Source organism: Nomascus leucogenys, chromosome 4, assembly GCF_006542625.1.
Source record: "Nomascus leucogenys isolate Asia chromosome 4, Asia_NLE_v1, whole genome shotgun sequence".
Lineage (NCBI taxonomy): Eukaryota > Metazoa > Chordata > Mammalia > Primates > Hylobatidae > Nomascus > Nomascus leucogenys.
In genome coordinates, this window is record NC_044384.1 from 34,829,630 (window position 1) to 34,846,507 (window position 16,878).

Genomic DNA, 16,878 nt, shown 5'->3' on the forward strand with positions numbered 1-16,878 from the left:
CATCATAAACAGAAGTGAAATGCTACACCAAACCTTAAACATGGATGATTGGTTTTTTAAAGCCAGGCTTTGGTTGGAGGGTTTTATACTATTTGGGAACAGGGGGAACACAAGAACTTTTTTTTTTTTTTTTTTTTTTTTTTTAGCTTCTGCAACTCCTAGGTAAGAAGTTTCTACTATTTTCCTAATAACTAACTGCTCTAGTCTTTATAGGAGTCTTACCATATATGATGTAAGGCCAGGGTCAAAGGGATACTTTTGCAGAAATGTGAGGCCCTAACAGCAGGGAAGGATTTTGTGTGGTTGGGGAGGTTAGCAAGGGAATTCTGCCAGCAACTGACAAGGAATAGGGTCCTTCTAGTAGCAACCAGGATTTCAGTTTAAATTAGTGAGAAAATCCCTTTCTAGTGGGCATGCAAAGAGACACAGCTATAAGGTCTGCAGGAGGCACATACCACCTTCCAGCCTGCCTCCTTCCACTTAGTGCACGAAAATGACAAGTATCTGAACGTCGTCAAGTTTTCATTTTAGGGACCTGCCCAGGACAGCTTATCAAATGCCCATGGAAAAAAATGGAAACAATATGGCCCAAGCCTGTGGCTACCTGATCAGTTAGACTTCAGGATTCACTGGTCATCAGCTTCTAATGGCTCTGCAGTAGACTTCTCACGTTAGATGTGTGACTTCTGGAGCTGGCATGCCAGATAAATTAGCTAGTCATTTCCTTCCAGGTTTGGCATTCTTGGATCTTATTGGTATTCCTAATGAGTTTTAGAGGCTGTATCCAAACAGCAAACTGTACCATTAGATCAGATGAGGACCTAAGAACAGCATCTTTAATAAAAAGCATAACCATAGTGGGCACGACTGCAGCCTAGGCAGCTATTAGGGTTACGGCTTCACAGTTTCTCAAACAATGGCTCCAGGAGAGAAGGAAGATAGTAAATACCAAGTAAACAATGTACAAAATGTGCAGCAAACTCAAATGTGCAAGGAGACCCATCTTAATTTGATTCCCACCTCTTTGCAAACTAGTGAACACAATGTGCCACAGATGTGTCTGAGGTGCAAAACGCAGCAATGAAATAACTAGACAATCCAAGTCTGAAGAAAAACAGCCTTACCTGGAGACATGGAGGAGTCATAAGAACTTCTCTCCTTGCGGTTCATCTTGAAGGCTTGGATGTCCTTTTCCCTGTACGTTCCAAAGCCTTCATAGCTCCTCCTTTTACTCCCACTCATGTCACTGTCCCACTTGTCATTCGAAGGGTTCATTTCACTGAACACGTCCAGGTTCTCCGATCTCGTGCTGCCGCCATCCCCGCCACTGCCAGAGTATCTTTTCGTGCATGAGTCCACAGGCTCACTGCTCAAGTCTCCTTTTTCCTTGGCCTGTGTCCAATGCTGGGCGTCAGAAAGTGACAGTGTAGACAGGGTGTCCACCTCAAAGTTGTTCTTAGAAGCTTTGTGGCTGGCTTCGCTGTGCTGGTGCTTTTGTTTCTCCTTATGCTTGTTCTTCTCACTCACCAGCGGGAGCTCTTTGTCTGCACTACTCAGCCGCTCGCTCAGGATGTGGCTGGAGAAGCCTGTGGCTTTGCCTGCAAAGAGACCACTCAGGTTGTCATGGGTCCCTAGGATCCGGTCTTCCTTGTGCTTATGCTTGTGTTTGTGTTTCCTCTTATGGAGCCGACCACTGGACAGACTGGCACTGCCTACCTTGGGAGGGTTCAGAGAAGGCTGCATGTCACCAAGGCCCATGCTAACAGGTCCCTGCAGGTGTACTCCATGCTTGGCTTTATGCTTAGCTGCACTGGACATCTTTACGTGGGAGTTTGTGTGGAACTGAGGTGGTGGCACTGTTGGCCTCATGAATGGGGAAGCTGCTCCAAGCGTGTGCGATAGGTACAAAGGAGCTGGGTACTGACCGTAATAACCAAGGTTCATCATAGGCATTGATGTGTAAGGCATTCCATAGGGTGCATAGTAACTTCCACTGGGAATAGGGTAGCTGAACCCTTGTAAAAAAGGCACCTTTGTCATGGTGTCATTGGTTTTTGCAGGCCTACCACGCTTCTTCTTTGACTTCAAGTCTGAAGTCCTACGAAGATAGAGCAACGGGTCATACTGGATATATGGCACCGGGTAATAGTGATCAAAATTAATCCGAAAAATGCTGGGATATGGATTCTCGTGGTAGAAGGTGTAACTCCGGTGGGAGATTCTGAACACTTGGAACTTGGTGATTAGCTCCTCCAGGTCTGCCAGAAACTGGAGGTCATCGCGGTTTTGCAGGCTTTTCCGTTTCCTCTTGTGCTTTGGCTTCTTGAGGCTTTCGTGGGCCAGAAAGTTGTCCACAATGAGATGCTTTTGCCGGTGGCCATGCCGGTTCTTTGTGCTGGTGTCAGACGGAATGGCCTCCGGGTTGTCCAGGGAGCAGAAATCAAAAGAGTACCTCCTTCGGGATTCTGAGCTCTTCTCCGCTTGGTCAGAAGTGCTGTTGTTGTCTGTCCCAATGCCGCTGTCACTGGGGATCGTCTCCTCACTGTGGGACTCGCTCACAGGGGACAGCGTGATTTCCTTTAGGGAGCCAATCTCGCACAGGTGTGAAGGGGAGTTGGCCATCAGTCTGGGTGGAGACAGCTTCCAGGTTCCACTGTGTATTCCCTTTTGGGTTTTGGTTGGAAGAGCACTGATGGGCTGGAGATTTGGCATAGTTTTCAACTCTGAAAAATTGGTTTCAGTGCTGGCAGGGCTCAGGTTGCCATTGGACCCACCTAACTGTGTTGAAAGTGGGTGCATAGCTGCTGGTGAAGACGCCACAAGTGACTGAAAGTTGGAAGGCACGGCTGGAACATCCGGCTGGCTAGAAACAGGCCTGGGGTGCTTGATGGCTGTTTTGGGTTCTTCGGATGGGGGTGGCAGCTCTGCTCTTGGCTTCCTGCCCCGCTTCTTGCCAATGTAGATGGTTCCCCTCTTGCTAACATTAATCTGCTTGCCCAGTTTGCTTTCAATGGCTGCTGCCCCAGGGCTGGTCTCTGGGGGAGCTTTTGCCTTCAGAGCAACGCTGCTGGAACAGGACAAGATCTGATTCAAGATGTTTTTCCTCTTGAGTGTCTTCATCTTATTGATAGTTTTGATGGTCTTCTTATCCAACACGCCGAGCTTTCCAACTTTCTTGTGAAATTTCATCTCGCTCATGGGTTTGTCCTCTCCCGGCACTAGCTGGGCCAACTTCGCTAAATTGCGTCGTCGCTTTCTTTTCTTGGTGCCAGGAAACTCTCGGCTGATGGGACTGACGGGGCTGGTGGAAGTTCCCTCATGAATCGTCTCAACTGTGAGCAAAGGCTGCTTCTTTGGTCGTCCCCGCTTCTTTTTGACTGGAGTGATCACAGTAAGACTGTCTGTGTTGGTGTAGAGAGGGCTGGATGGGGTGATGGGATATGCAGACGGGGGCTCCAGCATCAGTTTATCAGAGGTGGCCATAACTGCCTCTCGAAGCATGGTGCTAGGTTTTGGTTTGCTGCAAGTCCACCTTCGTTTTGCAGCAAATTTTGGATGCTGGATTTCTGGCAGCTTTCTCGATGGAGAGTGATCTGTGCATGTTGGAGGTGTCATGACCATGGGTGGCTTCCGCGGCTTAGACACACCTCCTGGGATAACTTTCTCAGCATTTCCACCAGTTTCAAGGCCAACTGAGGGGGACTCATTCTCTATCATCTTACCCAACTTAGGGACACGGGGATCCTTCTTATTCCCCTCAGAGTTGGAAAGTATCCTGTTAACTACTTCACTGCTCATGGTGATTCCAGAAGCCAGGGCTTTCTCTGGCATGATCTTTTCCACCACCGCTTTAATGGACTGTCTCTTTTTCCTCTTATGGTTGGTTGGATCCAGAGAGGGTGCCTTGATGGGGATAGTAATCCGGACATGACTTGAGTCATTTTCAGGATTACTGGCAGAACTCACGTTCTGCCTGGCTGGTGATGCCTCTTGGGCACTATCTGCGGAATAACCTTCCCTTTTCCCTTCTGTATTGTCAAATGCTTTCTGGGCATTCTTGACCCAATCCAGGTCTGGGTTTGGTATGGTCTGACTTATCACATCTTTTTTACTGGACTTTTTCTTGCTGCCCACAGTAGGTGGTTCTAGGGGCTCCTTTGTACCTCCTCCATCTTGATCCACCAAGGGCTGAAGCCCGTTGCACTCAGCAGAGCTGCTGGGTGGGGCTGGTGAGCTGTGGCTGCTTGGGGATGGAGCCACACCTCCCAAGAGCAGATCTTTGTTATTGTTAGACAACTGACTCCACGTGTTCCCTGCACTGCCTTTCTTACCCTGGGCCTTTGCAAAGGAAGCCACGGGCTCAAGAGCTGGAATCTTGCTGGTGCTTGCAGTCTCTCTGCCAGACTCTGGACTGATGAAGCAATTCTGAGTGACGGGTCCGCTGTCAGAGTTGGTGGACCAGTCCATGTGGTTCTGGCTGCTGCTTTTTTGCTGGTGCTTTGGTTTTAAGGTGTCACCGGTGAAGTCCTGTGGGAGGCCCGTGTCATAATGGAGAGTTGAATGTTTCTGGGGCCTCTCGTAAGCCTAAGGGTGGGCGGAGTGGAGAGGGAGAGAGGGAGAGAGAGAGAAACAAAGATGAGCATGTTGAAGCTACTTAATACTTGACATCAAAAGTCTCAATGATCTGAAAATTGGAAACGAATACCTAAATGAACAGCCACCTTTAATTTTAGAATGTTTTACAGAGGTTTTCTCAATTGCAGTAGTAAAGATGTATTGCACTGGTTTTGAACATCAGTAAGCACACTTTAATTGCTGTCTTTTCTCCCTAAATAACAGGAATCTTGACCTACCTTGATTTAATGCAATCTTTAGAGACAGGAGGGAGGGGACATAAAGGTCACTTAGCCCAGTGCCTTTTTACATTTTTACATGCTATTTTACAAGTGAAGAAGCTGAGACCTGAACAATGAAGAGTCCTGCCAAAGATGGCAAATCCCAGGAAAGAATCTGAAATTCCTGACTCCCAGTGTTCTTTTACCTAACTCGAGCAGCCTCTTATTTCTGTCCCTGCTTCTCTTCAAATGTATGTCTTTCCTTGCTTCCTCCTGTTCCAGTTCATTTCAGCTTGTACTCTGTCTTAGAGCTCAACATCTCTGTACAAGTAGCTTATCAGGAACCACTCTAACCAGTAAAAACAGCCCAGGTTGAGGAATTAAGGGGAGAAGTATGAAGCCTGCATGGGAAAAAGTGGGCCAATCAAGGGCATGGAGAAGAAATGGAAGAAAAGAAACACACAAGAATTGTCCTAAGCCTTCAAATCCTTGTGGACTCTAGGAATGTTGCTGTGTTTGGGGGTTAGCATGCAAAGAAATCCTTAAACTTTATATTACGCACTTATTGCTTTCTTGAGGAAACTCTTGGATAGTCTCAAAAGGAATCTTGAGTCCACTAGACAAATGTGTCAGGAAAAAAAAATAGTTGTCATTCAAGATCACTCCTCTGAACTTTGTCAACTGTGTTTCCCCTACATTGATTCTGAAGGAATGTCTCCAGCATCTTCCTCAGGACTGACTCTCTCCAGCTAAAATAAAAAGCTGAACCTGTTGCTGGAGGCACGACATAATCTGTGTCTACAAAATCACAATGAGAATGGATAGTGAACACATAGTATGGAGATATTAAAGCTATTTTTAATAAAAATATGCTTTCACTGTTCCAGATGAATTTTAAGCCATGATACTAGTTCAAAGGAGCATTCCTTAAGGTTTATTATAAGCCCAATTTATACATAGAGTAGTAAACTTACAGGATGCATTAGCCTAAGGACTGTTAAAAAGAGAAAATAATAGTAAATTGAAGAACCCCTCTAGGAAGTATATGATGACTGGTTTCATGAATTTAGAAAATTTTAGCTGGTAATATCTATCTGTCATCTATCTATCTATCTACCTATCATCTATCTTTTTATATCTCATTTTATCTCTATTTTTCATTGAAGCTATAGAACTTATGCTTTATAGGAAAACATGTCTTAGATCCCCTGTTGAGTCAAAACACAGATGGCATAAAGCATTACAGGGACAATTCAAGGTAGTCATGAAACTAGGATTTCCTTCACACTAGTTTTTGGAATCCCTAGGGTTATTTCCTGCCTCCCTGATTTTGTGAAATCCTGTTTATACTTACAATATTTTGTAAGCATCATGAGATAGTTTCCTCAAGTGAAGCCTGTAAATACCCAGGAGAAAATTAAGAAAACAATTTAATTTTTTTATTCATCTTGCAGCTTATAGCAGAAACACCACCATCATCAACATATAGAGAATTAATCCGACCACTTGAGGGTGTTTACTGGCATTACTGCTGTGGACATAGGCTGCTATTCCATTTTCAGCAAAAACATAGAAATCTTATTCGTGGCATAAAATATTAAGTGCCACTTACTTATCTTTTATGAATCAGGGCATTGCTAGTTTCTATTTTTGCTTTGGAAATTAGCTGGCACTCGGTGTTTACTAACAGGATCACAGGTCTAGAGGAGCTCTTGGAGGCTAAGTTTTCTGCTCCTTAGGGTATCAGTGTATGATTACTCATACTGGGGCACCTTGAAGGTTAGTGGGGGTGATTATTAAAAATAACAGCGGGATGGCTGGGTGCAGTGGCTCACGCCTGCAGTTCCATTACTTGGGAGGCTGAGGCGGGCGGATCACCTGAGGTCGGGAGTTTGAGACCAGCCTGACCAACATGGAGAAACCTCATCCCTACTAAAAATACAAAATTAGCCAGGCGTAGTGGCACACGCCTGTAATCCCAGCTACTTGGGAGGCTGAGGCAGGAGAATCACTTGAACCCGGGAAGTAGAGGTTGTGGTGAGCCGAGATCGTGCCATTGCACTCAAGCCTGGGCAATAAGAGCGAAATTCCGTCTCAAAAAAAAAAAAAAAAAAAAAAAAAAGTGGGACAAACGGTGTGATTGTTTTGGACCTGGGTAAAACAGGACCTGTAGTGGCCTTCTTTTTTTCCCACCTCTACCCCCATCACTTTTCTAGTTCTGGGCACCAAAGTCCACAGACAGGCTCCATGGTGAGGCTAGGCCAGGATCTTGGGCCCTAACTCCTACCATTTTTCCTCTGCTGTTCCATTATCTTACTCTTGGTACCTAGCAGAGTCCCTAATTAATGTTTTTTTCATGTTCTGGCTTCAGCTCAATCCTGCGGAGACATCCCTACCTTATAGAAATACCCCTATTGTAAGTTTTCATGAAACCATGTAACTTATCTTTGTTGCACATACCATAGTTTTAGTTTTACATTTGATTTGTGTGCTAACTGAATTAAATGTCTGTCTCCCCTTCTTGCTAGTATACACCATCACAGAGGTACTAGGCAGAGCACCTGGCACACAGTAGGCACTCAGTAAACATCTACTGAATGAATGAAGAAGCATACATTTTACTACAGGTATTTCATTTTGTCAGTAGTGAGATCAATGATCTATATATTGCAACATGTTGTCTGCAAACACAGTCACTGCCTTCAGCCTAATTTCTTTTTTTTTTTTTTTTTTTTTTTTAGACGGAGTCTCGCTCTGTCGTCCAGGCTGGAGTGCAGTGGCGCAATCTTGGCTCACTGCAAGCTCCGCCTCCCGGGTTCACGCCATTCTCCTGCCTCAGCCTCTCCGAGTAGCTGGGACTACAGGCGCCCGCCACCACGCCCGGCTAATTTTTTGTATTTTTAGTAGAGACGGGGTTTCACCGTGGTCTCGATCTCCTGACCTCGTGATCCGCCCGCCTTGGCCTCCCAAAGTGCTGGGATTACAAGCGTGAGCCACCGCGCCCGGCCCAGCCTAATTTCTTATTCTCTGTATACCTCCTGTATTTGCCACTGCCTCCCATAAAGACATCTATCACAGTCTTTATACTGCTAGGCGGCATTTATTTGTGTACTTTTCTGTTTCCTTTTCCTAGACTATAAGTACTTTGAGGTCAGAGACTTATCGTCTTATCCCCAAGGCCTACTACAAAGCCAAGCACCCAGAAAGCTCTCGATAAATGCTGGTTAAATAAATAAATGGATGAGGTGCCTATTACCATGGCAAAATACACAGCTGCACACAAAAGACAATACACTACTAATCTGTCATTTGATGATGGCTCCTAATGAAACTGGAACACTGAAATGCCTTACGTGCTAAACAAGAAATCCTTCCCAAATACTTAGAGATGAAAGGAGCTTATAAGGTAACTCCCCTTCAATGCAATTTTTACCGTTAGTTCTCCCCATATCCTAATTGTTTCACTTTTCAATTAACTCTGCCTTTGGAGAAGGCCATGAGACTGTCAGAAGGGTGGATTTCACCCTAGCAGTTGAAAGGTGGGGCCTGCTCACTTACACCCAGGGCAGACCAGCTGAGAGTAATACAGTTAAGCATGCCCGGTCCCTAGCGCTTCCCTGGACCACTGCCTGATCCCATTGTTCCTACCATTTCAGCTGCAGTCTGCCCTGCTGGGAGTGCTCAGCAATCAAAGTGCAGGGTGGACAAAAGGGAAGCACAACAAAGGATCAGGAGTAATGAGGGGAATGGTGCTTTAAGATCTTCACTCAGCTGGGCTGCAGAGAAGGGGCAGGGAGGACCCAGAAGGAGTGCTTTCTAAGAGGTCCAGAGAACAAGGCCTCCTCCAGCCTTGGCTGATGGCTATATCCCATTGCAATGCGCTTCATCTGTCAGCCATGACATATTATATACACAATAGTGAGGCTGTCAGTTCCAATATGTCCTTTGCTGAGAACTGAGCACTTACTCCATCCAGACAGAGATGGACAAGGCAAGCGGCAAGACAGGGGAAGCACACATCACAGCCTCTGCCTCCCATCCTAGTGGTCTGGGGAGATGATATCTTATTGGGCTCTTTGACTCAGGTCTTTATTAACCTATGCAACACATCTCCTTTTTCTCTTTAGATTGAGAGTTTTGGGGTTTGTTTTTGTCTTTTTGATAAGGTCTGAGTCTTTTTAAGCCTTTATACCACCCTCAGCCCTCAGCAGAACTGTCTCCTAAAACAGCTAACATGTGAGGGAACAGTCAATGATATTCCACATTGGGCACACAATTCTGGTGGAAAACTTTCAATACCAAACTTAACTTAGCACGCTTCATGGCTACCTGGCTGCCTCCCACCTATCTCTCCATTCCCAAGACTTGATTGTTTGTGAAATTCATGGCAGTTTCGAAGGTGTGGCTCACTTTTATAAGAAAAATGTTTTCCATGCACATTGAGCCTAGGTCGAATGCTTCATTGAAACTCTGAAAACACTAGGCAGATTTGTGCTTACAGTATTTCTTCATGGAAGCAAGTTCTTCTCAATGTAAAGAATTCTTTCGTAAAGTATAGCTATTCTCTCCCCTATAAGTTGACTAAATAATATACATTTAAAGTGTGTGCAAGTTAGGTTTCTTTTTAAAAAGCATTTTTTAGTTTATTTTTCAAAACAAAATCACTGAGTAAAATCTTAAACATCCAAAAAATGGGAAGCAAATGAGTGACCCAGCCTTATCTCAGGCTTACCTAAAGCAAAGTTTATTGCAAGGAAATGAGAAGATGGTGATTTGAATCTAAGAAAAATCACATAACTCATTAAAAAAAAAAAGAATTAAGCCTGACTTTGTGGGAGATAAACTACTCTTTTGGGTTAGCTATGTCTGTGCTACTTTCTGCTGACACCAATAATTTAAATTTACTGTTTGTAAGATATTTTGGGTTACACGAGCAAGACAATATGCCTGGGTATGGAGCAATGAGGGAGGCCTCATCTCTTAATTTGGAACTTGGCACTTCTCAAGATGTGGTCCTAGATTACTGTATCAGAATCGCTGAAGGTGCTGGTTATAAATACAGATACTGGGGCCCACTGTAGACCTACAAACTCACAATCTTTCAGGGAGGGAATGAGGCATATGCATTTTAACATGCTCCTCAGGAGAATTCTGATGGACAACCAAGTTTTAAAACCACTAATCTCATGTTTTAACATCACATTTCTTCTCTGGGGTAGGGCCCTTCTGTGGTTGCTGTAATATTCACAGCAATTTTTGGTGATAAATATGCAGAACCAACCACCATAGGCCTGTTAGGATATGCAAGTTAGCAACACTGAGCATTCCTGTTTTGCTCTCTGAACTCTCTGTAATTTACATAGTATGACACTCTGACATAGTTCCCTGTGTCTGTGTTCCAAGTGAAGGTGAGGTGGACTGAAGAACCAATGATTTGAGTGGATAAGAAAGGACCAGACAGGCCGGGCATGGTGGCTCACGCCTGTAATCCCAGCACTTTGGGAGGCTGAGGCGAGTGGATCACTTGAGGTCAGGAGTTCAAGGCCAGACTGGCCAACATGGCAAAACCCCATCTCTACTAAAAATACAAAAATTAGATGGGTATCATGGTGTGCACCTGTAATCCCAGCTACTCAGGAGGCTGAGGCAGGAGAATCACTTGAACCCAGGAAGTGGAGGTTGCCATGAGCTGAGATCATACCACTGTACTGCAGCCTGGGCAACACAGAGAGACTCTGTCTCAAAAAAAAAAAAAAAAAAAAGAAAGAAAGAAAGAAAAAATGAAAAAAAGAAAGGACTAGGAATGTGGGTGTTCATGACCTCCCACTGTGGGATTCCGAACCCCTGGGGAATCCTGGCAGGCCATCTCTGAAGCTAAAAGCAAGTGCTCAGGCCTCAGTAGGAGCTGAGTGTGGGAGACAAAGAATGCAGCCACAAGCTGTGTGACTAGATTAAAGGTTCCCAACTCTGGCTGTATGTTAGAATCAGCTAGGAAGTTTTGTAAAGATCAACATACCTGAGATCTGACCCAGCGTGATTAAATCAACATTCTGGAGGTGGAACCTGAACAGTAGTACTTTTTCAAAGCTCTCAGGTGATCCCGATGAGCAGACAGAGTTGAGAACCACTGGATTACATCAAAGACAGGGTCTGGGTTAAGGACTAGAGAGGCTCTGATATTATCAAGAGATGTTCCAGTTCAGTGGCTTTCAAATGTGTTTCACAAAGTCCTAGGATTTTGCAAAGACATTTCTGAACTGTAGCCAGTGAATGGGGCAAGAAAAATGTTTCAGACCTTCCTTTTAACCCCTAAACCCCCAATGGAACAGATCAGCCTAGCAAGGCATTTCATTTGAGAGACAGAGTTAGAGAGAGTGAAACAGTTTTGTCATTTAATTTAAAACAAAACTGAAAAATTACCATTTACACTCATGAACAGGAGGAATGCACATTCCAACTTCCACTGAAATTGACCCAAAGCTTATCTCTTCTTAGCCCAGTTCATTCCTGCATTTGCTACTGGTAGTTGTGAGAAGAATGTCACTACATATCTTTTTAGTACCATGGTCTTATGATTCTTTGATTCCAATGGACACAGAGAAGCTATCCAGCTCCTAAACGAATATGAAGTTTCCAATTAAATATGTAAACTGAACCCATCCTCATATCCTGTCACCCTGGGAATTCACCTGGATGTTATTCCCATAAAATTCATTCTTATTTGCTATTTAGGGGCTGTGGATGATACTAGAGCACTTCTTTTACTGAAGGTGGTAACAGCTCATACACGACAGAGAGCCCTATCATATACGTCTTTGAGTAGTAAATAATTCTGCATAACTCAAAATAATCACTGACTTGATTTTAGCCATGATAGAGTAATAGGTAGTAGACATAACCTTTCCATGGAGATAAATATAAAACTAACTAAACAAAATACATGAAATAATTGTTTTCAGGCACTAGACAATAGACAACACAGGCTGAGATTCTAGAGAAGGGAAACTCACGAGGTTCCAGAGTAGCCCTAGTTTTCTGCCTGGGAGTACTTTCTAAATCTGGGCATAGGGAAGAAAAGCCCAGATAGCTGTGACTTCACTGGGAAGAAAAAGCCAAGATCAGAGTTTGGGGCTCCTGAGGGAAATGGAATTTGCAGGTTAGGATACCTGAGAAGGGGGAGCTATGTAGAAAGGAACTCTAGAAACCTTCATAGGGATTATCTTAAGTATCTGGAAAAATTTTAGTCTTCACTTGAAGGTAAGACTTCACAAAGCCTAGCAGAGATTAGCTACTGGGGGCTATCAGCTAAACATAGAGTCCTTAGGTCATATAGTATTGGGCAAGGTTAGATTTCTCACCAGACAGAGTGGGGAGGCTTCAGTGAATATTCAATGAATGATTCCAGGCATTCAGCTGAGATCTCAGAAATGGTACTCCTTAAGAGCAGAATTATTCCAGCTCTAGAATAAAAGCTACTTGAGACCCTCTCTAACAAATTCTGAAAAGAACTCTTGATAGCAGAAAGCTGATTTGCCAATAAATTAACTGCTTATCAGAACAAAAGTCAAAACTCTTTAAAGGAAAACAACAAAATCAGCTTTTATAGCATCCATCATAATATCCAGAACACAATAAAAAGCTTACTAGACAGGCAAAGAAGCAGGCAAATGGGACCCACAATCAGGAGGGTAAAACCCAATCCGAGGCTCTCCAAACAGCTACTATGAAAATGTGCAAGTATTTAAAAGAAAAGATACACATAATTGATGAACATATGGGAAGTCTCAGGATAGCAATAACTACACTAAAATAATAAAATGAAAATTCCAAATCTGAAAAATATAGTATCTCAAACAAACAAACAAAAAAAACCTCACTGGAGTTGCTTAACAGATTCTAGGACATTGCAAAAGAGAAGTTCAGTAAACATGAAGAGAAAGCAGTAGAAACTATCCAAACTGAAATACAGAAGGGAAAATAATAACAATAATTAATTATAATAATGGAAAAACAGTACCTTACTGATCTATGGAGCAATATCAAGAGGTCTAACATACTGATAATGAGAATACCAGAAGGAAGATTAGTGTCTACATATTCTCATAGCTAAGAAGCTCAACGAATCCCAAGCAGAATAAAAACACCCATAAAAATCATATCTAAGCACACTGTAGACAAATTGATCAAAACCAAAAATAAAGATAAAATATTCAAAAGCCATCAGAGAAGAAAGAGATTATTTATAGGGGTGCAAAAATAATGCCTGATCACACCTGTAATCCCAGCACTTTGGGAAGCCAAGGGATGGATCACTTGAGGTGGTCAGGAGTTCAAGACCAGCCTGGCCCAACATGGCAAAAACCCGTCTCTACTGAAAATACAAAAAAAAACTTAGCAGGGTGTTGTGGCACACGCCTGTAATCCCAGCTACTTTGGAGGGTGAGGCACGAGAATTGCTTGAAACCAGGAAGTGGAGGTTGCAGTGAGGTGAGATCGCGCCACTGCACTCCAGCCTGGCAACAAAGTATGACTCCTTCTCAAAAAAAAAAAAAAAAAAAAGTCTGACTTCTCATTAATTAGAATATAAACGAGAAGACAATAAGCCAACATCTTTAAGGTACTGACATGAAAATAAAACAGTCAAATTTATATATCCAGTGAAAATATTCTTTAAAAATGATGACAAAATAAAGATATCTTCAGATAAATAAAAACCGAGGGAATTCATTTCTGGCAGACCTGAATTACAAGATATGTAAAAGAAAGTTCTTTAGGCCAAAAGGAAATGATACCAGATGGAAACTATCTACATGAATGTATGAAAAGTGCTGAAAATGGTAAATATATTGGTGTATACAAAATATTCTATTCTTGTTAAGATTGTTAAAAGACAAGTGACTGCTTAAAGTAGAAATAATAACAATGCATTTTAGGATTTATGACATTTGTAGAAATAAACTCTACAACAACAATAAAACAGAGTAAGAGTGTACATATAGAAGTATACATTTGTAATCTTATATGTGAAGGGATGTAATATTAGTTCAAAGTAGACTGTAATATTTTAAGGGTACACATTGTAATCTCTACAGCAATCAGTATTTAAAAAGTTGCATATCTAAAATGTTAATAAAAGGAAACATATGGATTACTAAAAAAATGCTTGATGACTCTAAAAGAGAGCAGAAAAAAAGAAAGAATGAAAATGGGAAAAACAGAAAATACAAACAACATAGTAAACTTAAACTCAACAGTATCAGTAATTATATTAACTCCAGAGATGCCAAAAATTATACACTGCAAGAAAATAAAAGGCAGCTTATCAGAGTGAATAAAAAAGAAAAACTGAACTACATGCTGCTTATAGGAGAAACACTTTAAATATAAAGACAGCTTAAAAGTAAAAGGAGGGAACAAGACATAACACACAAACACTAAACATAAGAATGCTGGAGTGATTATATTAATATAAGGAAAAATAGGCTTCCGAATAAAAAGCATTCCCAGAGATAATTATGGACATTTCAAAATGATATAGAGTCAATTTACCAAGAAGAGACAATCATCCTAAATTTGTTTGTCCCTCACCATAGAACTTCAAATATATAAAACAAAAACTAAGAGAATTGAAGAAACAGATGATTCCACAATTAAAGGTATTTCAACACTCCTCTCTCAGTAATTGCTGAACAAATTTCCCAAAAAATCAGAAAAAAACCCTTCAGAGGTTTCATCTATACTATCAACCAACTTACCCTCACCCAACAACTGCAAAATACATTTGTCAAAATATGCTGTGCTGGTAACAAGTAGGAATGACCAGTGAACACATATTAATGTCTTCAAACATTATTTGCCGTCAAAGAAATGTCAATTAAAACCACAATCAGATACCACTGCATATTCACTGGGATGGCTAAAATGAAAAAGACTGAAAATAACAAACGTTGACAAGGATCTGGAGCAACCGACACTATCATACATTGTTGGAGGGAGCATAAAACAGTAAAAATCACTTTGGAAGATCTCTCGGCATGTCTTTTAAAGTTAATTCTGAGACCCAGCAATTCCACTCTTATACATTTACCCAAGAGAAAAGAAAACATACATCCACAATTAGACTTTTATAAAAACTTCATAGCAGCTTATTCAGAGTCGTTAGCACCTTGAAGCAGTTCAGGTGCCAATCAAAGGGAGAACAGACAAACTCATCTATAAAAGAAACAAAGCATGGACACACCCCACCACATGGATAAGCCACACACATACACATAATCATGCTGAGCCAAAGAAGCCAGACCCCAAGATCCACACTGTACCATTCTGTTTATATAAAGGTGTAAATCAGGCAAAACAAATCTATTATGATAGGTGTCAGAACAGTGGTTGATTCCAGGGTAGAGTGTGGTGGGACGGGGGCTGGGAAGGGCTGGCATGGGCATGAGGGAGTTTCCAGGGAGTTATGGATGTACCTTGTGTCTTGATAGGAGTGTAAGTCACACAGCTGTGTACATTTGTTGATATTCTTTGAACTGCATACTTAACATCTGTACATTTCAGTATATGTACATTTAACCTCAATCATGTTAAAAAACTAAAAAATGAGAAATCCATTCAAAAATGTTGACTATGAACTCCCTATATCACACACGCAGGCACAGACAGACACACACACACACACACACACACACACACACGCACACACTCCAAAGCCAAGCGGCAGAAAGCAGGGGCCTTTTCTTTCCAGTGAAACCTAGGGCAGCCCGCAAGCCACTCACTGTTTCCCCTTCCCAGATCCTCACTCCCCTCTGCACAGAGATAGCTGACTGAGTTGATCTCAAAACAACAGAGCCTGAATCAAGAAGACAGTTGCTGGTGGCTTCTGTAAACACCATTGTTCTCTCCTCTCCTCATCCTGGTGGTGTCCCTAACCTGGGCCACCAGGTAGAAAGGTGAAGCCCGTGTCTCCACCCCAGCCACAAATTCACCTTCCTCTGAGGTAAGGAAGGAAGCTTGACAAGAACCTGGCTCACAAATCAAAGTTAACACTGCCCCGCCTCCTCTGTAAATCATGTGAGATCCATCTGGGTAATGGCTCCTCCAGTGTAATTCCCTATTAAGAGGCTTTATCTGGAGAGATAAGCAGCTGGTTTCCGTGTCACTAATTGCTGTCTGCTGTGATTTTAAAACATCTGCACCATTGTGCTCTTCATTTTCATATTCTAATCACCCTGAAACTTGAAAAAGGTACATCATTGATTGTTTCTATGGGTTAATTAGTACACAGTCTCCTTGTAGAGACAATTTAGAGGCAGCCAGAACCTCAATCAGGAAGTTTGTTTTAAAAATTAATAACATCGGCAGTGGCTGGAGGGACTGTCACGTTCAGGGACGTCTCAGGACGCTCCTGGTGGGGGAGCCAGCCTTTGTTATCCTCCCCAGAGGAGGGAAGACAACAGGGGTGTGGGGCCAGACAGCAGGGAGTGGTGGCACAGAGGAACGCAGGGACCCAGGACCTGGCTTGCTCCAGAGTGGTCCTGACCATGGTGTCTGCCCCCTCACCTCCCTCCCCTACTCCCCGACTCCCCGCTTCCAATTAGTGGAGTCCCTTTCCCTGTCAGCACAGATCAGGACTTTGCTGAGGATGAACCAGAATATCTGGAGGTGAGAGGAATGTGTCGAAACGATAAGAACGTGAGAGATCATTTTATATTTTAAAGTCTGTTCATCGTTCTCTTCCCCCTCCACACTTCAACTATGGGAAGGGGGAAAAAGAGAGGAAGATTGGAGTGTAGAGGAAAGAGCCAGACCAAACTGTGGAGTGAGAATTGGAACCCAGCACTGCTCACATTCAGAGAGCACAAGAGTCACCTGGGGAATCTGCTGAAACGCAGATTGATTTTGGAAGTCTGAGATGGGGCTGCAAGCCTGCATTTCTAACAAGCTCCCAGGTGGAGCTCAAGGACTAGCATCTGAGATGTGCTGGTCTTCTCCTAAGACCTTGACCAGACTCACTGTTCCTGGGCTCTAAGGAGTAGCTGAA

At 42.9% G+C, this 16,878-nt stretch overlaps 1 protein-coding gene across 1 annotated transcript in view; it reads right to left on the bottom strand.

Moving 5' to 3' along the window:
• SETBP1 (SET binding protein 1) overlaps window positions 1-16,878 on the bottom strand; it is a 388,368-nt gene that overhangs the window by 110,319 nt on the left and 261,171 nt on the right. Inside the window, 1 exon segment of the mRNA XM_003267525.4 lies at window positions 1,125-4,584. Within this exon segment, the coding sequence (XP_003267573.2) occupies window positions 1,125-4,584 (3,460 nt within the window).